At 39.6% G+C, this 27,694-nt stretch overlaps 1 protein-coding gene across 1 annotated transcript in view; it reads right to left on the reverse strand.

Annotated features, from left to right (window-relative positions):
• ANKRD55 (ankyrin repeat domain 55) overlaps positions 1-25,137 on the reverse strand; it is a gene marked incomplete at both ends in the record, with an annotated part of 100,395 nt that extends 75,258 nt beyond the window's left edge. The window contains one exon of the mRNA XM_082650422.1: positions 25,080-25,137. Within this exon, the coding sequence (XP_082506548.1) occupies positions 25,080-25,137 (58 nt within the window). The remainder of the gene's footprint in view (positions 1-25,079) is intronic.
• Between the last annotated feature and the right edge of the window lie 2,557 nt (positions 25,138-27,694).

A 27,694-nucleotide genomic window follows, 5' to 3' on the forward strand; every position in this document is an offset into this window, starting at 1 on the left:
TAGTTGTGACTCACGGGCCCAGTTGCTCCGTGGCATGTGGGATCCTCCCAGACCAGAGCTCGAACCCATGTCCCCTGCATTAGCAGCAGATTCTCAACCACTGCGCCACCAGGGAAGCTCCCTTTGCCCATTGTTTGTTTTTCTGTTAAGTTGTAGAAATTCTTTGTATATTCTGGATATTAACTCTATATTAGATATATAATTTGTATACATTTTCTCCCATTCTGTGGGTTGCCTTATCGCTCTGTTGATAGTATCGATGTATAAAAGCATTTAACTTTGATGTAGTTCAATTTGTCTACCTTTTGCTGTCTGTGCTTTTGACATCACATCTAAGAAATTACAGTAAGCCCACTACATATGAACAAGTTCTGTTCTGAGAGTGTGTTTGTAAGTCCAATTTGTTTGTAAGTCCAACAAAACTAACCTAGGTACCCAACAAACACAATTGGCTATATGGTACTGTACTGTAATAGGTTTACAGTACTTTTCACACAAATAATACATAAAAAACAAACAAAAAATAATGAAGACATTTTTAATCTTACAGTATAGTACCTTGAAAAGTACAGTAGTACCAGCTACATCACCACTGCTTTTACGCTTGCTTCCAGACATCCTGGGCTTGCAATAAGGATGCTGTACTACTGAACTTTATACAGTACTGTATGGTACACAAAAGCACAACCACTTGTAGAGGATGCACACACGTGACAATGTGAGCCAGACATGTGAACTAACTTACGTGATTGGACATGCAAACTCACATGTGCATTTTTGAAAGTTTGCAACTTGAAGGTCGTATGTAGGGGACTTACTCTATTGCCAAATTCAATGTCATGAAGCTTTCCTCCTATGGTTTTTTTTTTTTTTTTTTTTTGCTGTACGCGGGCCTCTCACTGTTGTGGCCTCTCTCGTTGCGGAGCACAGGTTCTGGACGCGCAGGCTCAGTGGCCATGGCTCACGGGCCCAGCCGCTTCGCCGCATGTGGGATCTTCCTGGACCAGGGCACGAACCTGTGTCCCCTGCATCGGCAGGCGGACTCTCAACCACCACACCACCAGGGAAGCCCCCCGCTATGTTTTCTTCTAAGAGTTTTATAGTTTTAGTTCTTATGACTAGATCGTTGATCCATTTTGAGTCATTTTGCATGTGGCTGTCCAGTTGTTTCTGCACTATTGCTGAAAAGACAATTCTTCCCCCATTGAATGGTCTTGGCACCCTTGTTGACTCCTCAGTTGACCCCTAAGTTGACCATAGATATATGAGATTATTTCTAGACTCCCAGTTCTATTCCATGGATCTATATGTTTGTCTTTATGCCAGTACTACACTGTTTTGATTGCTGTAGCTTTGTAGTATGGTTTGAAATCAGGAAGTGTGAGACCTCCAACTTTGTTCTTCTTTTGTAAGATTTTTTTTTTGGCTATCTGGGTCCCTTGAAATTCCATATGAATTTTAGGATGGATTTTTATATTTCTGCAAAAACATCACTGGGATTTTGTTAGGGGTTTCATCAAATCTGTAAATCTCTTTGGGTAGTACTGACATCTTAACAATATTGTCTTTCAATCCATGAAACACAAGACATCTTTCCATTTATTGGTGTCTTCTTTAATTTCTTTCAAAAATGTTTTGTAGTTTTCAGTGTATAAGTTTTTTGCCTTCTTGGTTAATTTTATTCCTAAGTATTTTATTCTTTTTGATGCTACTGTAAACAGGATTATTTTTCAAAGAGCTTTTAGCCAAGTTTATGGTTAAACTTTTATGTGAAATTCCAGCAGTTAGAAATAGCAGTGGGTGAGAATGACAGAAGAGTATTTTAATGGTCAGAGAACTGTAAAAATGTCCTAGGTCTCCTCAAGAGGTAGTGAACTTCCTGTAATTAAATATGTCAATCTTGGGACTTCCCTGGTGGTCCAGTGGTTAAGACTTCACCCTCCAATTCAGGGGTTGTGGGTTCGATCCCTAGTCAGGGAGCCAAGATCCCACATGCCTCACGGCCAAAAAAACAAAACATGAAACAGAAGCACTATTTTAACAAATTCAATAAAGACTTTAAAAATAGTCCACCTCAAAAAGAAAAGAAAAATCTTAAAAAAAAATAAGATGTCAGTCTTGGCTAGGTGGTCACCAAGGGAGTGTGTTGCAGAAGGAATTCAGACACAGAGTGAAACACAAGGTATGGGGAAAGGAAGATGTGTGAGGCAAAACAGGATGTATTTCAGGGTTTCTTCTAACCCTAAGATACCATACTAAACTATAGAGTGATTAGGAAATAGGAAATGAAGGAGCTTCCACAGAAGTTGTATAGAAACAGTCAATTTAAATTGTAGTCAATGCAAATAATTAGGCCTAAACTTAAGATAGTACAAAGAATTTCTGTAGAAATGATGAAGGGTGAAGTAGAAGTAACAAGAATGAGGAGAAGGATAACTGATGGTCCTGGTGGAATCCAAAATAGAGGCAAGAAAAATTTTTTTCTATCAAAGGTGATAAAATCATTTAAGATATGCAGAAGATCTACATAAACAAACAATACATAAATTCTTCCTTCTCTCCTTCCTTCTTATCCATCTCACTATCTATTATCTATTTTTTTTATCTATCTACCTATCTATCTATCTGGTATCATCTATCTATCTACCATCTATTTATCATCTATTTATCTTTCTTTCCATTCAGCTTTCAGAGGAGGAGCACCGTTTGAATGGCTTTTGCCTCTCTAACTGTGTGAAAGTTAAACAGATAGACTTATATATGGATGCAGAAAGAAAAATTCTAAAATTCACCAAGGGAGAGAGACTGAAAGTAGAGAGAATAGAAAACAGACATAAAGGAAATAGGAAGAAAGAAGCATGTGAACAGATACAGATTATATTTTATAAAAAGTTATCTATGTATATGTATACATGAAAAATATAAAAGATAAGAAGACATGCAACAAACATCAATAGAGATAATTTTTTAGATATTATTCAGTACTTTCTATATTTTCCCAATTCTCTACAATGAATTTATATACTTTTTATAATCATCAAGATAAATCAAGTTTTAAGTGGTGAGAGAGGAGTGTGTCTTACTAGCTTTATATTAATGTGTTACTACTAGAAGGGAAGACAGAGCCTTGTGTGTCTGTAATAGAGAAAACAAGTCCTTGATATTTGACAAAGTGCTGAAAAAGTTAAAACATACATGTATTTAAAAAATTCTGACCTTTATAAATACTCTAGTAGATTTTTTTTAAAACAGGTACATGTTTTAAATTTTTATTAATTTTTACCTAAAAATTGGAAGGATAGGCTTTTTGGAAATCATCTGTTTTCCTCATTTTTCATGGTTAAAAACCTTGTAAACAGTTTTCTGGATGTGTCATAAATTATCAACTTAATTCCAAGGGCCCAACTTTTTAATAGTAGGATTGCAGAAATATGACAGGCTGCTAGAAATGTTTTAGATTAGAGGACCTTCTTCAAAGCTTCTCACATTTTACACAAATTTGGGTTCCTTCACATAGTGGTTCTGTCTCTGGGTTACTGCAGAGTTCCTTGGGAAAGCCCTTGACTGCATCAATTACTGGGCCTACTTTGTTGAAATTACCCAGAGGTCAGCTTGGCATTTGTTCTGCTTAAGTTGAGACCGTTTTGTGGAACAGCCAGGTCAATGTAAGGATAGATTGGGTACTGCAGTTTCAAGAGTCCAGACCAGAGGGTCTTGGGAGGATTTCTTTGGTTCATTCTATTCTGAGAATCCTTGGGTGGCTGAATGCAGCCTAGACTCACTAGTGAAGTCTGGATTCATTTTTGGACAACTACAGAAGATTCCACAGATATTTCTTAGATTGTTTTTTGGAGTGGAATTGATTGCATCTGAAGAACTGAAATTTATTCATTCATCCATTTACTTAACATCTACCATGGGCTAGTGAAATTGCAGGTACAAACGTTGTAGAGTCTCTCTGTTCCTAAGAAAAACATGCCCTAATGGGAAAAGAAGTATGTAATTTATGATTGAGATATACCAGGGATGTTATGGCAGGACAGGAGGAAGAATGATTTAAACGAATAGTTTCCTGGCCATCCTCCTAATCCAGATCACTCTATCCTCCCTCAGGATTATCTTGGGTGCTTTGGGGACAGTAGAGAAATTGTGTTTTGGGAGCTGCCTGGAATGATCTATCCATAAGGTGGTGAGGTCTTCCCACTTTTAGGGAAGATGCCAGGCCTTCACTGCACCCTGATGGCTCCATGTAACAATATTGCCACCCACTGGTGATAAAAGTCTCTCTGGGCCTTGACCCGGGCCCTGAGCCAGGATGGTGCCAGTTCTGCTGGACAGAATTAAAAGCCAGTTTGGAACACTCTGGCCATGTAGGAACAAGTTTAAGGTCACTGATACAGTTGGCTGCCATTGAAAGCAAATTAGTGTCATGTGACTCATCATATACATCATATGATACACAGCATGCACACATGCAGGCAATATAGAAAAACAGTAAGAGCCCAGCCTCCAGAGTTTGAATCCTAGCACTGCCAATTTCCTGAGAGCTGTGTGATCTTGGGCAAGTTACTTAACCTCTCTGTTCTCATTCCCCTCTTGTCAAATGGGTAAGAATAGTATTTACCTCACAGGGTTGTTCTGAGAGCTAAAGGAGTTCATCCACATAAAGTACAATGCCTGACACAAAGTATTCAAGGTATGTCAACAATAATATATTACCACCATTACTACTCTGACATAGATAGGAACCTCTGTCTTCTTTCCGCTTAAAGAGACCCTTTGCCTTGCTCAACAGGCTGTAGCGATTTTGTGAGCTGAAACATTTTGCTATTTCTCGCGTTTTCTCCTACAGTCCCTCCGGGTGTACTGGCTGAGGCTTTAAGAGTGTTTTATAAAGTGCCAGTCATATGGGAGGAGGAAAAGGAGTTTCTTTCTAACATTTTAAAGAGAAAAATAGCTCCAAGCTTTCTGCATGTGCCAGCTGAGGACAAATACTCAAAGCAACCTTCATGCCCTGGGAGTGGAAAAGAAGGGATTTCATTCTCTGGGGAGGAAGTCTTGCAACAATATGATCTCAAGGGTAAGTATCTGGCCACAATCAGACCTTTCTTCATAACCAAACTTGTGATGCAACACATGCTGTATTTCTTTGAATCTCAGCATCACTGTGTTCCTCGGGGTGACTCTTCTGACCGGTGAATGCCATTCCATGGCTCGCATCTCTGCTGGACATGGGGTGGGGGATAGTGCTGGGAAATGGAATTTGCTCTTCTAAGAAACATGTCTGTGTTAAACTTCAGTGATGATGCCTCCCTAGAGTGCATTTTCATAAAATGAACTTTCACTTTAATGCTACTAATTCTTAAAAAGAACTCAATCTTCAATGCATAGGACCTTTAGTATGTGTGCAATAAATGGACTGATTGATGTAGTATTCATGTTCAATAGCTTTCTCACCCATTGGAGTTTTGTGGAAATCTCCTTGATGCTAAAAATATTGTGTCAAGAAGTTCTTTGGTAAGTAGGCAAGTATAAATCTTAAATGATTTTACGAAGGACTATGTTAGCCTAGCCAGTCTTTGGAAATTAAAAAGTAAGACAAGTGTTATTCTGAACACTGTTCCTTTGATCTTCCTTACTTTCTTCTTAATCAAATGTATGACACCACCCACCTCTTTCACTTTTAAGAAATGGGAAGTGTTCGTGTCAGGAATTTGCCATTTTAACTGGGGACTCTGGAAGGAGAGGAATAGGTGAAGAAGCGGGGTTTGTTTAGTTAGCAGAATAGTAGACTTAGTTGGACATGACAGCTGTTGGAAAAGCTGGAAGAGAGTTTAGGATTGTTTTCTGTAGATCCAGAGGGAAGAACTAGTATTGGTGGGTAGAAATGAGAATAATTAAGATTTTTAACAACTAGAGCTGTTCAGAACTAGAAGGGATTATATTGTGAGCTGTGTACTCCTCATCACTACTCCTCTCTAAGCAGGTTCTGATCAAGCATATCTTGGGATGCTCTTGAGGAGATATCTGTATTGAGTAGAAGGTTGACCTCTAAGGTTCCTTCTGTGATTAATATTCTATGTGTCTTTCTCATATCTGTGTAGAACCAAATAATGAATCACCTAATGTTGATGAACAATGACTGTTGTGCTGAAAAGGATTTGGAGAAGTGGGTTTTCCTTGAGTCCTTTAAAAGGTATCCTTCCTAGTGGCCCTCCACTGTGGCCACTTGTAAAACTGCCCCAAGTGCCTCGATCACCTAAAAATAGTTTAAGAAAACAAATGCAATTTGGGTGGCTTGCCCAAGTGTCAGAGATTGAACCAATCTATCTCTCTGTAGTCCTTTAGATTTGCATCTCTCCTTTCGTAGTCATCCTGTCAGCTGGGCTTCCATGGCTGTCTTCATTGTCTTGACTGTGTTTTCTCTCTCTTCATGACTGTCTCATGGGTTCCTTAAGGTAATTGAAATGGGATCCCTTCTTACTATTTGGAGTTGTTGCTTTATAAAAGGTACAGAATAAAACCCAACCTGGTGAATAATCACCCTTCATACGACCCCACTAGAATTTTGGCAGTATGGCTTTGCTTTTTTTGCAGAAAAAAAAAATCTTGAACATTAGATAGGAGAAGTTAGAGTAGTGTTGGCTACATTGTAGATACTTGATAAATATGTTGATTGATTTAATTAGCATATTCTTTTCCAACTGGCAAATTGTAGAGTACATATACGAAATAAAGTCTCATTCTTTCCAATCCTTGGGAACAGAATTAGGAAAAGTGATAGGAGTCTTCTGTTCCTTTAAATAATTTCATAAGGCATTATCACTAGCATTTCAAGTAGAGTTGAAGTAAATGAATAGCTTCCCTCGACTCTCATAGATTATGGATATATGGTTAAGTAAGGCTGATTTAAACTGTATCATCAGAGCTGTGAGTATGTAATATTGTGAGGTCTAAAACAGTGACAACACAGCAAAGGAAACCATAAACAAAATGAGAAGACAACCTACGGAATGGGAGAACATATTGGCGAACAGTGCAACTGACAAGGGCTTAATTTCCAAAATACACAAACAGCTCACACAACTCAACAACAAAAAAACAAACAACCCAACCAAAAAGTGGGCTGAAGACCTAAATAGACATTTCTCTGAAGAAGACATACAGATGGCCAATAGGCACATGAAAAGATGCTCAATATCGCTAATTATTAGAGAAATGCAAATCAAAACTACAATGAGGTATCACCTCACACTGATCAGAATGGCCATCATTAAAAAGTCTAAAAATAACAATTGTGGGAGAGGGTGTGGAGAAAAGGAAAACCTCCTATACTGTTGGTGGGAATGTAAATTGGTGGAGCCACTATGGAAAACAGTATGGAGGTTCCTCAGAAAACTAAACATAGAATTACCATAGGATCCAACAATCCCACTCCTGGGCATATATCTGGACAAAACTATAATTCAAAAAGATATATTCACCCCTATGTTCACAGCAGCACTTTTCACAATAGCCAAGACATGGAAACAACCTAAATGTTCATGGACAGATGAATGGAAAAAGATACCATTTGCAGCAACACAGATGCAACTAGAGATTATCATACTAAGTGAAGTAAGTCAGAAAGAGAAAGACAAATACCATATGATATTACTTATATGTGGAATCTAAAATATGACACAAATGAACTTACCTACAAAACAGAAACAGACTCACAGACATAGAGAACACACTTGTGGTTGCCAAGGGGAGTGGGGGAGAGGGGCAGGGATGGACTGGGAGTTTGGGGTTAGTGATGCAACCTATTACATATAGAATGGATAACAACAAGGTCCTACTGTATAGCACAGGGAACTATATTCAATATCCTGAGATAAACCATAATGGAAAAGAATATAAAAAAGAATGTATATGTATGTATAACTGAGTCTCTTTGCTGTACAGCAGAAATGAACACAACATTGTAAATCAACTATACTTCAATTTAAAAAATGCAAAGAAAACAGGTGACAACAGAAATGACTTCTCAATTAAATCTGAATCTCATAAAGAACTTTATTTTTGAACAACAGAAATATTAGCCAAGTGTATTACTATGAACCACCCTGGGTTCAGTTCTCTATTTTGTAAAATAAGGTTCACTACATCCCTGGGTCTCAAAACTGGCTAAACATTAGAACCATCTGGGGAGATAAAAAACAAAAACCAAAAAAAACCAACCCCTGATACCTAAGTGCTAACCCCAGATATTTTGATTTAATTGATCCGTCATTTCATGTTATTTCATTTTGGATTACAAAAATTATGAAGATACAGATAAGAAGGAAATATATACTCAAAGATAATCACTATTAAGATGTTGGTATGTTGTATATACTTGATTTATAGGCTTGTTTCCCACCCATCCTGGAGGCCTCATTCCTCCACCTGCCTGTATAATGTAAATATGGGAGTGGGGAGAAGTGCTAGCAGGAGGGAAAGCTTGGAAACCCGAAAGATCTAGTTGCCTCAGAATGTGCAGTTGTGAGCCTCTGCCCTTTCCATCTTCCCCCTCTAAAATCTAAACTGTCTCCTGTCCCCTATCCTGCACTCAAAATGGACATGGCTGAAAATAAGTGGTAACCCAACCCAAAGGCTGTATAAAAGAGAAGGCCAGTTCCTAAGGAGCAAGCATAATGGTTAAAAGGTGCAAAAAGCTGTGAGGTCAGGAGGCATAGAACTGGAGGGAGAGAGTTCTGGAATGTGCTGTAGCTTGGGGTGGGTAGCGCCCTAGGACAGTGGACTCCTGCCTGTGGCTGAGCTTGGGGGCAGTGGCTGCTGGTGGGGCAGGATTCATTGACCAAGGTGGCAACGCAAATCTCAAATCTCCCACACTGTGATCTTCTGTGGATGAGAATACAATCATAAAACTTGAAGAAAATGACTGAAATTTTCTGAGATCTAATGTGAGTTTGGCTAACACTAAGGCCATTTTGCTACTCATTTATTAAGTGAATCTCCGTTTCTCCTCCCACTCCAAATTCCCCTCCCACAGTAAAGGACCAGATGAAGGGTAATATTAAAAGGATCTAATGACTGGCTTGACAGGTCCCCCATCAGACTGGAGGCAGGCCTAACAGCTGGAGCAGGGTTGATAACTTTTTAGCTGCTGGACTGTGGGCTGTGTATGTTCCTGGGGAATGGCTGGAATAATCTCTATTGACTGAGGATACAGAGGTATTTTAATATTGTAACAACCAGTGACTAATAGTTCTTAGCATGGTGCTGGAGTTACATTTTACAAAAAAAAGATCATGCTGTACATATAATTTTGATTGTTGCTCTTTTTCAAACACTTAATATTGGATCACAAATATTTTCCTATGCCATAGGTAAGATTTGAAAATGTTATTTACAAAATGTGGCATAAAATCCCATTGACTGGAATTAGCACAACCGATTTAATCATTCTCTTACTATTGAACATTTAAATTGCTTCTCTTTTGGGAGGAATTATTAATTCTGTAGCTATTCCAAATAATGCTATAACATTCTTGCATATATGCGTTTCTGTGCATCTTTATTTCCTTTGGACACATTCCTAGAAATGAACTTGGGAATCAATAAATTTGACGCTTTGTCAAATTGCCCTCCAGAAAGGTTGACCCAATACACCCTTCCCAAGCAGGGCTTGAGAGCATACATTTACCTCATTCTTAATGACACTGTGATTTATTGTTTTTTAAAAAATAATGTTGATGTGAAAGAAGGAAGAGTATATCATTTCCAATGGTCATTTCTTTTATTATTCCTAAGAGAGAAGTTTTTTCACATGTTTATGGCCATTTCATGAATTACTTGTTGGTATCCTTTACATATTATTTCAAGGCATTTGTCGTTATCTAATTGATTTGAAAGAGCTCTATATACATTAAGGACACCAACTCTTCATCTGCTATCTATGCTGCAGTTATTTTTCCCTGTTTGCCACTTAAGTTCTCAGTTTGTTTTGTTGGTTTTTGAAAAATAAACCAACAAAATCTATGGATATTGCACTTATGATTCATTGCCCGTGAAACCTTATACTTATGTGTTGACATTTAGCTGTAATTAATATGGAAATTTTAAACTCTATATTTGCATGCCACAATTACTTTTTTTCCCCCCAATATTGTATAATTCTCCTTTCTTCACTAATTTGTAAGGGCAACCTTATCATATGGTACTAACTCAATAACACCTTGGAGGAGGCTCCTCCTACAGCCCATTCACTGGAACTGCGGCTTGGAAAGCATGGATCCCAGAAGTAACTTCTCTGCAGCGGTATACGCATGAATGTGGGAATGTGGCCAAAGTGCATCTCAATCACATTCCGAAGAGTCTTGTGGTCTGTCTATAGTCAAGGTTCTTAGCTTTTTTGTGTTTCCTGCACAGTTTTGAATTCTAGAATTTTTGGTAGCATATTTGAAGGAATTAATCTCAGAACAATCCTAAAGTTAGCAAAAAGTTCAATACAACCATTTTGACGGCACAACAATGTCTCCCAGTAGCTATGAAAGCATCCACTGTTCCAGGGGGTCTCTGTCACTGTCTGAATAACAATCATAATTATGGTCAACAATATGCCACGCTTATTATGCACCAGGTACTGTGCTAAACCTTTTCTAGAAATCAACTCATTTAATTCTCACCTTATGAGAATTATTCCCACTGTATGGATGGGGAAACTGAGGCATAGGGCAGGAAAGTGACTTACTCAAAGTCACACAGTTAGTAAGTGGTGAAACTCAGATAAGCCTGCAGGCTGTCAGGCCTCAGCTTCAACTCTCTTGACCAATGTGCACTACTGTCTATCGCTGCCCATTCACTCAGGTGGCGAAGCCCTCATATATTCCAGTGAAACTGTGACCTTTCTTGGTGCTGGACAGTATTCCACATTCCATTCTCTCTTACTCACAGCAGCCTATATCCTACATTCCACAAGCTGTGCAGCTCATTATTCTGCTGGAGAGACATCATTGTGCTAGAGTTTATACTCAGTTGTAGAAAAAATAAAATCTACACATTAACTGAAAATTGGGAATGCATCTATGAGAAGCTGTTTGTACACCAAGGAGAGAATTAAAGTTAGTGGTAATAGCATAAGGATTCTAATATGAGGTTGAGCGAATTCTTTTAAAATATTAAGATAAATGTCAAATAACCAAGGAACAAATAGTTCTCATACTGAAGCACAGAAAGAGAATGAAATTTTTCTAATTTATTTTCTAAGGCTAGCATAAACTGCCAAAGACATGTGCATACAGGCACCTATAGATGGACCCAATTTGTAAACTCAGTTTTAAATTAAATTCTGCGAGATCAGATTAAGTTGGATGTTGAAAGAATAATACACCATGACTGAACAGAGTTTATTCTAGAATACAGATGTTTTGATTTTCCGGTGTCTATTAATAAAATATATCACATCAGTAGAACAAAGGGGAAATATATGATTATATGAATAAAGAATAGAAAGGCATTTAATAAAATTTGATCTCTGTTCCTTAAAAAAGCTTAACAACTAGGAATAAAAGATTTCATTATCAATATGATTAACTACATTTGTTTCTAATCAATTTCAAACACCACACCTAATAGTGAAAAAATAGGGAAAGAAAGAAGACAAATTTTATCTAATGCAGTAATATATGAAGCAAAAAGAAATGAGATAATAATCATAAAGAGCAAAATTATCAAAGTTTAATCAAAGCTAACTTTTACTCATGTTCTTTGCACTGTCCTAACAGTTTCCTTTGAATTAAGCTATTTATTTATTTCAACAATTTTATGAAGTAGGTAGTATCTTTACCCTATTTACAGATGAGGGGATTGAAGCACAGAGAGCTTTAATAATTTCCCCTAAGTTGTACAGCTATTAAATGGCAGAGCAGGATCTTAAACCAGTGCATCTGGTTTCATCCTGTGCACCAGGATGGCACAAGAGAATTAACCAGAGAACCATTAGAATTAATAAGTTAGCCAGATTTAAAAATAAATATGAAACTAAATAGTTCTTCTATATTAAATAATATGAGGAAAACTAACTCCTCCTTACATTGAAAATAACTCACTAAAATGAAAATATAAAATACCCAGTAATAAATATTCAGAATCTAAATAAGGAACTAAGAAAAGAGTTGGATTCATGAAGATACATGCCATGTTTCCAGATAGGAGAACTAAATAGTATAACTAATTTTAATTATTATACAGATTCATTTTTAAGTTTAATGTCATTTCAGTGAAAGTTCCAAAAGTTTTTTTGGGGGGCGGGCTCAGAAAAATGATACTGACTTTCATTTGTAAAAATAAATGGATACATTTATGCTTTGAAGAAGAAAAAAAGAATATACTTAAGTATTTGCTTATCTATACATAGAATCTCTTGGTAAGGACATATAAGAAACTGCTTACATTGTTTTGCTTCCAGGAGGGGATTTGGATGGCTGGAGGGGTTGGTGCGAAGGGAGATTTTTCACTGTACATTGTTTTATACCTTGAAATTGTGTGAATGTATTACTACACCAAAAGCAAAAACAAACAAAAAGAGGAAAACAAAAAAAAAAAATTGAAAAAAAAACAAAAAAAATTGAAAAAAGTGTCAAAGGAGGATTTCTCTATCAAATCGTAAAACATTATGAAACTATAATAATTTTAAAAGTAAGATTGTGTTTCAAGACTAGATCGATTCCTAGAACAGCATAGAAAGTCTAGAAACCTGCCTGGCACCAGCATGGAAAGTGGAAGCTAACAGGTAGGCTGGCTTTTAAGCAATGGGATGAGTTATATCTAGAAGGCAAGTCTTAGACTGAGAGGATAGAACTGCAGAAAAAGAGGAAAGGGAAAGTAGAAGTACTCCAAGACCTGTGAGCTTTTCTGGGAATTATTTTCTTTCTGATGTGGTTTTCTTGCTAGGCAAATTCTGCCCCTTCCAATTTCCAAACAAAAAGTAGTGCTATCAAAAACAGACACCTAGATCAATGGAAAAGAATATAGAGCCCAGATGGGACTTCCCTGGTGGCGCAGTTGTTAAGAATCCACCTGCCAATGCAGGGGACACGGGTTTGAGCCCTGGTCTGGGAAGATCCCACATGCCGCGAAGCAACTAAGCCCATGAACCACAACTACTGAGCCTGTGTTCTAGAGCCCGTGAGCCACAACTACTGAGCCCGCATGCCACAACTACTGAAGCCCGCACACCTAGAGCCCATACTCCGCAACAAGAGAAGCCACGGCAATGAGAAGCCTGTGCACAGCAACCAAGAGTAGCCCCCGGTCACTGCAACCAGAGAAAGCCCGCATGCAGCCAAAAAAAAAAGAATATAGAGCTCAGAAATAAACCCAGACACTTATGGTCAATTAATCTATGACAAAGGAGGCAAGAATATACAATGGAGAAAAGACAGTCTCTTCAGTAAGTGGTGCTGGGAAAACTGGACAGCTACATGTAAAAGAATGAAATCAGAACATTCTCTAACACCATATACAAAACTAAACTCAAAATGGATTAAAGACCTAAATGTGAGACCGGATACTATAAAACTCCTAGAGGAAAACATAGGCAGAACACCCTTTGACATAAATCACAGCAATATTTTTTTGGATCTGTCTCTTAAAGTAAAGGAAATAAAAGCAAAAATAAACAAATGGGACCTAATTAAACTCCAAAGCTTTGCACAGCAAAGGAAACCATCGACAAAGACAATCTACTGAATGGGACAAAATATTTGCAAATGATATGACTGATAAAGGATTAATATCCAACATATATAAATAGTTCACATAACTCAACATTAAAAAAAAAACTGATTAAAAACTGGGCAGAAGGGACTTCCTTGGTGGCGCACTGGTTAAGAATCCGCCTGCCAATGCAGGGGACACGGGTTCGAGCCCTGGTCCGGGAAGATTCCGCATACTGCGGAGCAACTAAGCCCATGTGCCACAACTACTGAAGCCCAAGTGCCTAGAGCCTGTGCTCTGCAATGAGAGAAGCCACTGCAATGAGACGCACGTGTACCGCAATGAAGAGTAGCCCCCGCTCACTACAACTAGAGAAAGGCCACACGCAGCAACAAAGACCCAGCGCAGCCAAAAAAAAAAAAAAAAAGAGCAGAAGAACTGAATAGACATTTTTCCAAAAAGGAAATGCAGATGGCCAACAGGTACATGAAAAGATACTCAAGGTTTCTAGGCTTTTGGGGCCAGGACTAGGGAGGTATGCCATGCCAGAATGTTTTTACAAGGCAACTTTGGCCTGTACTGGTCCATCTCTGGTCCTCACCATCATCCTGCTTTGCTTCTTCAGCCAATTCTGCCAGGGCCACTTTGGCCAGTACTAATGTATTCTCTGTCCTAAATATGAATGTAGACCCAATTACCGACATGCTGTTGGAATTAGAAACACAGTCACTGAACAATAAGCAGAAAAGAAGAAGGAATGATAATAAAGAGGACAATCACCATTCTCCCCAGTCCAAAAGGAGTAAGAGAAACCCTGTTTTTCAGGAGTCTCAGGACGCAACGAAACACAATAAGGAAGGAACCACTAAGAGGAACCAAAGTGTGTGCATGTTCAAGCAATGATAATGACAGGAGCAGCAGTGTTAATTCCCCAGAAACAGAATTGTATCAGAAAGCAGCTTAAACCAGATCATTGCTGAACTCAACAAGAGTACCCCTCAGTCCTTATATGAGGAGAATGCGGTATGCCAAGGTCCTTATTCCCACATCAACCAGATCATAAGGGAGGCACACTTCAACAGCCTATAGCAACAAGGACAATCTCCAACATGATGAACTAGGAGCTCCTTATTCCAGCCTAAAATCTGTTTATAAAAGCAATTGCACACACACACACAAAAGAAAAGATTCTCAACATCGCTAATCATCAGGGAATGCAAGTCAAAACCACAATGAGACATCACCTCACACCTGCCAGAATGGCCATTGTCAAAAAGAACACAAGTAACAAATGTTGTCAAGGATGTAGAGAAAAGGAAACCCATCTACACTGTTGGTGGGAATGTAAATTGGTGCAGCCACTGTGGAAAACAGTATGGAGGTTTCTCAAAAAACTAAAAACAGGGTTACCATACGACCGAGCAATTCCACTCCTGGGTTTATATCCGAATATAACAAAAACACTAATTCAAAAAGCTACATGTACCCCAATGTTCATAGCAGCATTATTTACAATTGCCAAGATACAGAAGCAACCTAAGTGTCTGTCAACAGATGAATGATAAAGAAGATGTGGTGTATATATACAATGGAATACTACTCAGCCATAAAAAGGAATGAAATGTTGACATTTGCAGCAACATGGATGAGTTGGAGGGCCTTATGCTAAGTGAAATAAGTCAGACAGAGAAAGACTGTATATCACTTATATGTGGAATCTAAAAAAGACAACAAACTAGTGAATACAACAAAAAAGAAGCAGACTCACAGATATAGAGAACAAACTAGTGATTAACAGTGGGTGGTGGTAGGGAGGAAGGGGGCAGTAGGAGGTACAAACTATTGTATATAAGATAGGCTCAAGGATATACTGTACCCATGGGGAATATAGACAATATTTTGTAATAACTGTAAATGGAAATTAACCTTTAAAAATTATATAAAAAATTAAAAAATAAAATTTAAAAAAGGAGTGCTATGCTATGAATTCATTACCGGGGGGGGGGGGGTAACTTGAGGGTTGGATGTTCTCTTGACCAGGGAAGACCGGTTGTCCATATGACCTTAGGTAAGTCATCTGTAAGAATCACTAGCACTTGCTAAGTGGTTACTCTGGGCCAGGCATGGTTCCAAGTGCTTTGTATGTATTATGTCATTGAATCTTTCTAACAATCCTCTGAAGACTGTTATAACCACCTTTATAACAAACCCATAACACCCTCTCGCAGTTACTGAGTGATTACTATGGGCCAGCAGTGGTTGCAGGTACTTTGCATGTATTCCTTAATTCAATCTTTATAAACAATCCTTTGTAATAGCACCATGTTAATTTACAAGGTAGGAAAGTGATGTATAGAGATGTTAAACAGCTGGGTCACACAGTAAGTGTCACCAGCATAGCCCACTAACAATTCATGGAAAAATAGAATCTGGGTATTAAAATACAGTCTAACCTTTTTTCTTGTTCCTTTGTGATTAGTCTGGTTTCACTTGCTCACAGGGAGCCGCGAGCAGAGGCCTCGTACTGGTACTTGGCTCTTCAGACCAGAGTTCCTCCTCGGGTGAAGCGCCCGTGCGAGACGCCTCAGCTCTGGGCGTGGGCAGAAGCGCTGCTGCACACACCACCTCAATTCAAGATGGCCGCCGGCCGCGGGCAGAGACGCTGCTCCGGGCCTGCGCCCTGGAGCCTGAGCGGTTCGGCTGTGCCCGCCCTGGGAGAGCTCCGCCCCCTCCGCTGAGGAGATCCTATAAAGCAGCCCCGCCCACAGCCTGTAGGGACAGCGGGTCCTCTAGAGAGTGAGCTCGTGTTTCTCCATTCTTTGAGCAAAGAAAAAAACTCGCCTTTACTTCTGAACCAAACTCAGGCTCATTCTGTTGGCTCCAATGACACCAGCAGAAGGACCCTTGCTGGGGCCTGACTGGAAAGGGTCGGTAAAAAGAGTGGCAGCACTGGGACTTGAATTGTTTGGTGTGACTCCAGTGGCCATTACAGTCCAGTACACTGTACCACTGCTAACCCCTCTGTTTCAGCGTTCACATGTAAAAAGTGAGGGAGCTGGATTACACATTCGCTGAGTTCCTTTCAATTCTACAAGTTACTACTATTCTAAGACAAAACACTTCCAAGATCTGGACCGGCTTCTGCAGTGACCACCTGAAAGCAGACAGCTGCGAGCCCATCCCCAGACCTCTGCGTAGTGGTCATGCTGAGTCAGCTGACTTGAATAGCACTAAGTAAGAAGGATAAAAATGTCATTTCAGATGAATTTCAGGTGTTCCTCTCATGATTCTTAAAAGTAAGGTGTTTTTGTTGTTGTTGTTGTTTTTTGAACACCAAACTGTGTTCTGATTTACTGTTGTGAGTTAGAGAACAGAGGAATGATCTTGGGGTCACCCAGGATCAAAGCTTAGGATGTCAAGGTTAAAATAATTCTCTTTCCTCTTTATCAATTGCTATTTATTTGTGACCTTGATTACAGGGTCGGGGCCCTCTGAAATGTCTCTTGGAGAAATGTTAACCCGTTGCTGCACAGAACAAATAGGTTGAGTAGGAAAATGATAAAGAACCTGGCTTCAGAAGCTTCTGGGGTGGAAGCCAAGACCTGACCTTACAAATTCCCAATTCCCATCACATCAGTTCCACAGGTCAAATTCCAGTGAATTCTACCCTTTTAGCCACCTCGTCCTCCTCCTAGGATTCTGGTGTCTTTCTTTGCTCTAAAGGCAGGTTGCTATAAGACTGGATCCACTCCTACCATGGAAGAGGTCGGCCTGTCACTAAGCTGAGCCTACTGGGCAGAACTCATTGCAAATGGAAGCTCAGCCCTGGGGAGACTTGAGCAAACCTAGCTGCCATCACCTTTATTTTCTTTTGTGCTAGGAGTCATGAAGGAAGGGATTGATGAGGTGGGTTATAAGAATCCAAAAAGTATAACTTCATGGTGAACAAGAGTGTGAGGAAGGCTTGGGGGTCAGAAACCAGAGTTAAAAATGGGAGCTTTGCCTTTGTCCTGTGTGGCCTTGGATAAGTCATGTAACCTCAGATGGACTAGAAATGGAATCTATCTCACAGGCTGTGTTGAGGATCCAGTGAGATGATAGGAGTGAAAGTTTTGCACAGTGTCTGGTTTAATAAATGGGAGCTGCTTAATAAACCAGAGTTATCGCTCTTCTTCTGATTATTACTACTGGTTAATATTCTTGGCCTGATCTCTGTCTCCATTTGGAAGCTACTCCCCATCCCCGCATGGAGGTTGAGTTGCTAGGGTTTATCTTGGCAGCCGAGAAGCTGGGAACAGGCTGGGGCTAAGAGACTCTGAAGAACAGAGCCCTTTGCTAGTTAAGAGAATACAACACTTCCTATACTGAATTCTTTTTTGTATTGCTTGAATATTTTGAAGAAGGTGATGCTAATTTTACATTTAGAAAGAAACCCCAGTACTTAAAAAACTCTGTAAGAACCAGTTGATATCTAATAGTGCAACACCTGTAACATCAAATTACCATCTAAAAGAATTTAAACCATATTGTGATAACCTGAGACGGACACATCGCCCATGTGGTGTTCTGGCTGGGAATGCATAATCTAAATCTAGCTGTGAGGGAGCGTCAGACAAACCCATAAAGAGGAACTTGGTATTAAAAAAAGAGAGAGACTATAAGTTCAAAAATGTCAATGTCATAAAAGACAGAGAAAGTCTAAAGAAATGTTCCAGGTTAAAGGAGACTAAAGAGGCCTGATAACTAAATGTAGTACCTAATCCTAGACTGGATCCTGTACTGGGGGTAAAATGCTATAAAAGACATTATTGGATCAATAGACAAAATTGGAATGCAGGCAGATGAGATAAAAGTACATACACATGTATACACACACACACAAACACAAATAAGCATATACATACATACATATAGAGAAAGAGGCAGAGAGACAGATAGAGAAACAGAGAGATACAAAGAGATGTAGAGATGGACACAGAGAAAGAGCTAACAATAAAGCAAATGGGGTAAAATGTTAACAGGTGAATCTGGGTAAAAGACAGTGTTCTTTATACTGATCTTACAATGTTTCCTTAAGTTTGAAATTATTTTCAAACAAAAAGTTAAAAAAGCATTAGAATGCTATTAAATGTTATATGTGTATATTTTTTAAATTCTGAGGATACTTTTAGGAATGGAAATAGTTCCCATGTAGATTGGAACATTGTCCCTTCACTTCTTCCCCCAATGGACCCAATAAAACAAGAGTGGCCTCATCAATAAGCAACTGACATTTTAAAATTTTACATTGAGAAAACAAAGTTAGGGCCCTTATTAAGCACACGGACCTATTTATTAGGCTTACAAGTGTGCTAAACATGACTCCTGGGTGGATGTGGTCTTTCTGCAACACGGTGTCTAGCCCATACCCATCTTTTACACCAACCTTGGGCCTCAGTGCATCTAGACCCTTACCTCCTCACCTTGTCCTATATTTGCGGATGGGTGAGAGGTTTGTTTTTCTACTTGTTTGGGAATAAAAATAGCTACAAGTTTAGTGGTTCTTCCTTTAGGCTCCATTAAAATATCCTTGATTCCAAATGGTTGCCTCAAAGGGAAAATCTATGGATATCAGTTCATCAACACAGTTGTTCAATAATTACTGAAGAAATATGGAGTTAATGAATAGAGATGGTAGGAAAAGCTCAGTGTGGTGACCCAGCTGACTTCCAGACAAGGGGCTAAGCTGAGGATTTGCCTTCTGAAGTTGATCTAGCCAAGTTGTGGGACATAACATCAGGGTTGATTCAGGAGATCTGGCTCACCAGGTGGGCCTTCATTCCCTCTGCGTACCACTCCCAGATTCTCCTTCTTGCGAAGCATAGTCAGGGAAGAGGCCCCATTCCCGAGAACACTGTAGTTGTCCTATGGTGGAGAATGCTGACAACGACACCACCCCCCTCAACCCCAATCCACTGAATCACTTTCGGTTTCATGGTTCTCTAAGCCAGTGAATGGTAATTGGATAAGATCAGTCAGGGGCTTCCCTCTAGCTAGGTCCAGAAGAGGGGCTGGGAGTGGATTGATGTGTCACAACCTTTCTCAGGAGCTGGCTGATGGAAGGGAAGGTCCTGTGTGCTGGAAAGAGGACAAAGAAGGAGGCAGAGGAGGGGGAGGGGCAGGCTTCCAGGCAACGTGTTTGCCCGGGTTAGGTCTTGAGTGGGCAAGAAAATTGCAAAAAGAATTCTTCTCCTGTTACTTCTTCCCTCTGTTCCTCTTTCTTGGCCAAGAGAGGGAGAAGGCTGAGCACTTTCCCACAGGCAGCAGATAATCTGCTTCTGAACCTCTGGAATGGTCACCTGCCAGCTAATCTTCCTGTATCTGGACCAACCAATCTGAAAATCAATCACAGAATTCTCAGTGTTCCTGGGTTTCATCCCATTCAAGGTCTGTGCCCCAAATCAACTGAGCCCAAGTCATCCCCTCTCTTTCCTGTCTCCTTTGCCTGCCTTTTCTCTACTTTCTTCCCAACCCCCTTTGAAAATTTGCTTATTCTTCCTTTGGAGGCATTCTTCCTTTGTCACATCAGAATTTTAACTTTTGCTTTTTCAGCAAAGTGCATATCTGTGCACTCTAAATTCTTTTTGTTTGGTGTTCTCAGTTTGGATGAAAAGTTGGAAATTAAAACCAGCACATATGCATGTGGGAGTTTTAAAAATCCACAATACAAGGGCTAACAGCTTGATTGTAAAAATATATGCTTCATTAATTTAAATTTTTGTTAATGGCTTATTTCTTCATTAAAATGTATAGTTGATCAAGGAAGAGTATTGCAGTAGAAAAAAGATGGGTTTTGAAGTCAGACAGGTTTAGGCTTGAACCTCAGTTTTGCCATTTTATCTTATGCCCTTTCCATCCCACCCCCCAAATGCCAACCTTTCTTCTGACTTAAATGAGAATAGATTTTACCAAAAACCCAGCCATGAGACTGTATACCTCTGAGAAGGAACTTGAGATCTGACCTTTTTTCATGCCAAGTAGCAGGCTGAATGGTGGCCTTGAAGGTATATCCATGTCCTAGTCCCTGGGACCTGTGACTATGACCTCATATGGCAAAAGAGTGCATGTCACTTCACATGTTGAAAGACTGAGTTAAGGATTTTGAGAGTAGAAGCTTATCCTGGCGTATCTGGGTGGGCCCTAAATGCAAGCACATGTACTGTTATAAGAGAGAGGCAGAGGGAGTTCTCAGACACACATGCAGAGGAAAAGGCCATGTGAAGATGGAGGCGGATTGGGGTGATGAAGCCACGGCAGTCAGAAGCTGGAGGAGACAAGGAAGGACTCTTCCCTAGAGCCTTCGGAAGGAGCACACGCCCTGCTGACATCTTGATTTCATACTGCTGGCTTCCAGAGCTGTGAGAGATTGCATTTCTCTTGTCTGAAGCCACTCAGTTTATGGTAATTTGTTAGAGCAGCCCTAGGACACGATGCTCTGTATAAATCTGGGCTGGAGGGCCGAGCCCCTCCTCGCATTCTCACAACAGCTCTACCAGAGAAAAACCTGTAAGGGTGGGCCACACCCCCCAGAGGTGCCTGCAGACACACCGCTCAGCTTCCTCAAACCCTTCTTACAGAGCTGGGGCAGGGCTGGGCTGGGTGAGGCCCTTGGGACCTCCCTTGTCGTTTCTATTTTCTCTCTGAGGCCTGGGTTCCTCCTCATGCAGGGATCTTTGGTTACATAACTGAAGTCTCAACTTCAGTAGGAACCTCTGTGTTCTGTAGTAAATGATTTTACTACAGGTCCTTTTCTGCGTGTGGGCTTTGAGAGGGAAGACAGCCAGGGAGAACACGTGGGACCAGAGAGATGTTGCCGTGGTGAAAGTAAGAAGCACAAAGCCGGAGTGGAGAGCTCTGAAGACCCAGGCTTCCTGCCTCACAGCTTCACAGGGCAAGCCAGAGACACAGCCGAATCCTCTTGGCCAGGAAGATAACACAATCTTTAAGCCTCCTAGCAACCCTGTGAATGTATAATATTATCCACATTTCACAGATGAGAAGATCAACCAGTCTGTCCAAGTCCGTGCAACTGGGATGAGGACTGAGACTGGACTAGAGCAAATGTCCATCTGTCCCCAAGCCCCTGGCATGGGGTTGTCTTATTACCTCTGCTAAAGAGAAAAATAGAAAAATGCAATTGGAGGGACTCAGACTTACCAAATCCACCTGGTTTTGGTTTGAGCCAAACTGAAGGTCATTATTCATCATAGTTTCCAAGTGCACGTTCCTGACCATTCTCTGGGCAACCATAAGCCAGAGCTGCCTGAGCCCTACCTCCACCTCAAAGTAGCTGTTAAGACCAGAGATTGCCCTTGGAAAGAAACTTCTTAGTCTGCTGTCTGGATAGCGAACACCTGGGTCTCAGTCCCCTCTGTTACTAATTAGCTGTGTGTTACGATCATAAATTGGCCCCCATTTTAACCTCTCAGTGCTTCACTTTTCCCATCTGAGATCTTAGGGGGATGGATGGAATGAGCGGTTCTCAATCTTTGCTGTACATTAGAACTTCCTGGGGAGCTTTGTCTGGCCATGCCCCTCACCAAATAAACTGGAATATCCAGTGGTGGAATCCAGGCATCAAGATTTTCAAAAACTGCCTAGGTGATTTTTATATGTGGCCAAGTTTTTCTTTTCAGTGTTACATTTCAGGTAGATCTGTAATCTCACAGTGATGAAAGGAGAAAGCCAAGTCTTTAATAATTCTAATAAAAAAATAATTAAAAAGCTTACGGACAGCAATGCAACATTTCCTCCCCCCCCACCCCCATGATGAATTAACAGCTGGTAGAGGATGCAATGGCTCAGAATCAAAAATAAAAATCAAGCCAACCTCGGGAACAATCCACAGTCAATGACTTTCCATACATAATTCAAACAAGTCAAATGCCAACCAGCTGTGGAGAACACCATGGACTTCCTTGGTTTTTGATAGTGTTTTTCTTTTGAAGGCAAAATAAAATAGGACACAAAGTCATACCTAAATGCCGATATCTACATTCCATAAAGGCGATGCCGTCGCAGCGGTCTTACAAGACTTCTAAGATCTTTCCAGATGTAATGTCTTTCGTCAACATCTGCATGTAAAGCTAGTGGACACTAGAGCTTTGATTCCCCGGATATTAGGAATTCAAGGAAAATCCTCTACTAAAGCCCTACCCATACTCAACTTTTCAGGAGAAAGTCACTTCACCATGGTTTTGCCCAACAATATGGTATTTAGAATCTATGCAATGGTCTAAACCTATTATGGCCTTTCATGCTTTTAAGAAGGTGGAAGGGTTAATGTGATAATAGAACTATTCGGGTATCATTTAGTTAACTGTTGTTCTAGGGGTTGCTCTAAATGGTACTCTGGAGTTCTAAAGAAAATAATTAATGTAGTATAGTCAACTGGCCTTAACTAAACCCTCATTTGTTCTGAGGACTGCTAAATTCAAGCTAGAGATAGAGAGGTGAATAGTCTTTCACATTTGAGGAACTCACAGTCGAGGGTGGTAATAATTAAAACAGCAATGATAATAACAAAAGCAGCCACAGTTTGAAAGCAGTTAATGCATATCAGGCAATGTGACAGGTGCTTTTTGTACATTATTTTAGATTCTCACAACAACCTTGCTAGGTGAGCATCGTTTCCTTTATTTTACTGCTGAGGCAATTAAGGCCCAGAGAGGTCAGGTAACTTGCTAAGATCACACAGCTAAGAAGTAGTTATTCTGCCATTCTAACCTACGTCGCCCATGCTATTTCCACCATACCACAGCACCTCTGGAGAGAAATGACTGAAAAATAGAGATGGACGTGTCAGGGAGAGGGTTAACTTACAAGGGGAAGAATCAGGTCTAGGGTGGAGAAATAGCTGTGAATTGCTCACATGAAAGGTGTTTTAAGAAAATAAATATTATAAATTAATATTTTAACTATGTTTTGGGCTCAGTCCTGTTAGGAGACACAACACTGGAACAGATGGATTCATTACAAGGGGCTAGTTCTCTGCAGTCAGTTCTAGCTCCCTCAAATTAGTCTTAAAAAATAAACCCATTGTGTTTCTCTTTGAATTGCACAGCTCAAAAATGTCATTTTTTAGCCAGTATGAGGTCTTTGGATCTAAGCATATTTTCACTTTTGCTGATTGCCGTCAGTGATACAAACTGTACAAAGGATGTGGTGGGCACAACTGTAACAATCACTTTCTCTATGGTGTTCCTAGCCCAATGCTGTGTAAACTGGCACATCCTGAAGATGCGCACACACACACACACACACACACACACACACACACACACACAGTAGTTACTCAGAAATCTAAATGTAAGTCTGTAACCTGACAAAGCACTGAACTAGTTCACCCATGAAACCAGATGTAGCTTGAAGGGTAGGTAGTAAACACACTATGGCCTAGAGCAGGAAAAGGGAAAAGGAAAGAAGCAATGACTTTTCTTAATGAGGCTTTCGCAGACCACCATTTTCACGGTGTAGCCAAAACAGGTAAATGACCAAAGGATCTTAGGATTCTGAGGAATACTCAGAGGGTATTGCAAGTGGTTTAGATATCAGATATGTTTTTTAAAAATCTCCTAAAATATTACTTACATTTAAAGAATGGAAATTTTCTGTACTTACAGAGAAAAGATGCATAATTACACATAGGTATATATATAATATACATATATATGCATACACACACACACTTCATATGCAAAATGTACAGGCACAGACTGAATGGCTGAATACATGTTTTTTATAAGGATGGATCAATTTCACAACAATCGTTTTGTGTGGAAAATTACTTCCACACTGGGAATTATGAGTAAGAAAGATATATCCTTTCACTGCAAATAATAACATAGTGATAAGTCATTACACAACCTCGGATGAGATAATATATCAACTACAGCATAAATCTGGGCAACATATATTCCTGAAGGGAATCAAGAGATATTTATGAAACTATAGCAATGAGATATTGGGTTTATGTTACTTATTATAATGTATATATTTTAAAGATTTGAACAAAAAGCTAATGAGAATAAAGATGATACTATCTGAAATAGCTGGTGTGCTTGAAACCCAATTTTTAAAATTTGTAGTAGGAGCACTTTAGCAAGACTAATAGACCATAAGCTTATTTTTCCCTTCTAAATGCTTATCAAATGAGAAGTGAACATTTAGAACAGGTTTGTTTCCTATGTGAAATCCTCTTCCCACATCACACCCACACACCCACACCCACACACAGACACACACACACATTACTCTCTCTCCCTGTACAAGTGCAAATCCCTACCGTTGGACTAAAGATGCAAAGAACCAAGGGTGAGTTAAAGCAGCGTTTTTACCTTTTTGCTGATCAAACACAGATGGAGTGCTGAAATCCATGGTTGCCTGTCTCATCATTTACCACCAGAATGGCAAAAAGCATCCAGGTCTCTAGAGAGGAGAAAACACCATCTTACACATTACAGTCAACACAACAGTCAGTTACAGCATCCCTTGCCAAGACCTCTGTTTGAGAATTAAGGGTGCATTAGAGCTGCCGGTCTTTGTCAAGGCAAATGATGGAAATAGGTAAATGTTATTCCTGTAATACCTGACAGGAAAAAGAGTTACTTCCTATGGTCTCACTCATCAGCTATACCCACGTGTAAATATTATACACACTCTATCCCCCAACAAATACAGAAAAAAAAAGCTCAAACCTTGAAAAATGGTTTTCATAGAGGGCCACCTGCCTTGGATCTGGGCCAGGAAAATACTAGAGGTAACGGAGCCTCAGCAGCTGGTGTGTTGTTTTAAACCAAAAGAAATCTCAATGGGTGAGTGAGGATTCACAGGGCCAGACGGAGCATGTGCAAAGCTGCCAATGCGGTTTGGATTCAGCTGTGTTCTTGGTGGAGTGAGAACTGCATTTGGGTCATGTGAGCAGAGTGCCATCTCAACGGAATAGCACGTAAATATTGTAGCAGGAGGCTGCTGGCCATGTGCTGTATGGAATAATTACTGGCTTTCACAGCTCATCTTTAGTCTCCCTTCAGCTCTTTTCTCCAAATGACAGGGAGGATGGGGGGAAGGAAGTAGCGTTTGAAAGGTTGGATTTCAGGGCTCAGATATCCATGGCGATAAAATTAAAACAGTGTGCAATCACAAGGGTGTTTAGTGCAGTATTATATGTTGTGGAAAAACCTCAAATCACCCAAATGTATATCATTTGAGGAGCAGTTGAATAAATGGTAGTAAATTCATACTCTAGATTTAAAACTCTGAAGTAAATCTATATGAATTTATCTGGTAGGATGACTCTAATCTATTATTAAATGAAAAAAGTTATATATTTCATTTGTTCACATCTTTATAAAACCAGCAACCACCCACGGTATATGTAAATATGTTCATGTATGTTCATAGGAACAGAGGAAGATGTATGAAGATATACTGTTAATATTGGTTACCTCAGGGGATTGCAATTAAAGTAGGAGATTTCTATCTTGTTCTTTATCTACCTCTGTATTTTTAGGCTTATTAAAACAAGCCTGTTGTTTTATATTTGTTATTAAAAATCTGGTATAATAAATTCAAAACAAAGCTCTACAATCAAGACAATCAGGTTTTTAGATAAGTCAAATAGTCATATAGAAGATGATCTTGTAAATGCTGTTGATAATGATAATAAATTTTTTTAACTTAATTAGTGTGTGACTATGGAAATAAAAGCAGAAACCATTTTTCTTCGTATGTGGCCACATTTGTTTTGATCTACTGATATGGACTGTGTTTTTCCATAGACAGCCTTCTTTCTTATCTCTTGCCTCTCATATTTTCCCAATCAACAGACTGTCTGGGCTCAGTTCCCTTGTGACAATACTAGGACCCACTTACCTTCCTCACATCAGCCTTTCCCCTACAAACACCCTGTGTTCATTTTATTTAAAACATGGGCAGAACCTACTTCTTATAAATCATTACGCAAAATGTGCTCCGTAGATAAATTTCTTAAATTTCCCAGGGCTGGTTTTTTTTTTTTTTTTTTTTTTTTGCATTAACCATGAAAGCCAGACTTTGGAGGCCGAGAGTGAATTGGTGAAGACACTTTGGCTTACACTAGCAGATATTCAGTTAAGAAGAGATGGCTTAAGCTCACCCAACTGACTGAGGTAAGGGGAGCTGTGGTCACTTGGTCCCAAACACGAGCAAAATCAAGGATTTATTTGGTTGGTCAAAATGTTCGTTCGTTTTTTCCCGTAAGATGGCTCTAGCAGCACTTAGTTGTCTTTAACTTTATTTGAAACAATTTTGTTAGACTGTATTGTAACAGCTGTCATTATCAGCGTGCATTTAAAAAAAGACATCAAAGTTGGTGAATTTTTTTTAACATCTTTATTGGAGTATAATTGCTTTACAGTGGTGTTAGTTTCTGCTGTATAACAAAGTGAATCAGCTATACGTACACATATATCCCCATATCCCCTCCCTCTTGCATCTCCCTCCCACCCTCCCTATCCCACCCCTCTAGGTGGTCACAAAGCACCGAGCTGATCCCCCTGTGCTATGCGGCTGCTTCCCACTAGCTATCTATTTTACATTTGGTAGTGTATATATGTCCATGCCACTCTCTCAAAGTTGGTGAATTTTTGTGTAGGCATTTTAATATTGAAGATGGAAGAAAAAAAGCAACATTTTCGATATATTATGCTTTATTATTTCAAGAAAGGTAAAAACAGAGGAAAAAAAGGAAAAAAAAGATTTGTGCAGTGTATGGAGAAGGTGCTGTGACTGATCAAACATGTCAAAAGTGGTTTGCGAAGTTTCATGCTGGAGATTTCTCGCTGGACGATGCTCCAGGGTTGGGTAGACCAACTGAAGTTTATAGCAATCAAGTTGAGACATTAATTGAGAACAATCAGCGTTATACCACACGGGAGATAGCCGACGTCCTCAAAATACCCAAATCAAGCGT

The sequence above is a fragment of the Grampus griseus genome (assembly GCF_964374135.1).
Source record: "Grampus griseus genome assembly, chromosome: 3".
Taxonomy (NCBI): Eukaryota; Metazoa; Chordata; class Mammalia; order Artiodactyla; family Delphinidae; genus Grampus; species Grampus griseus.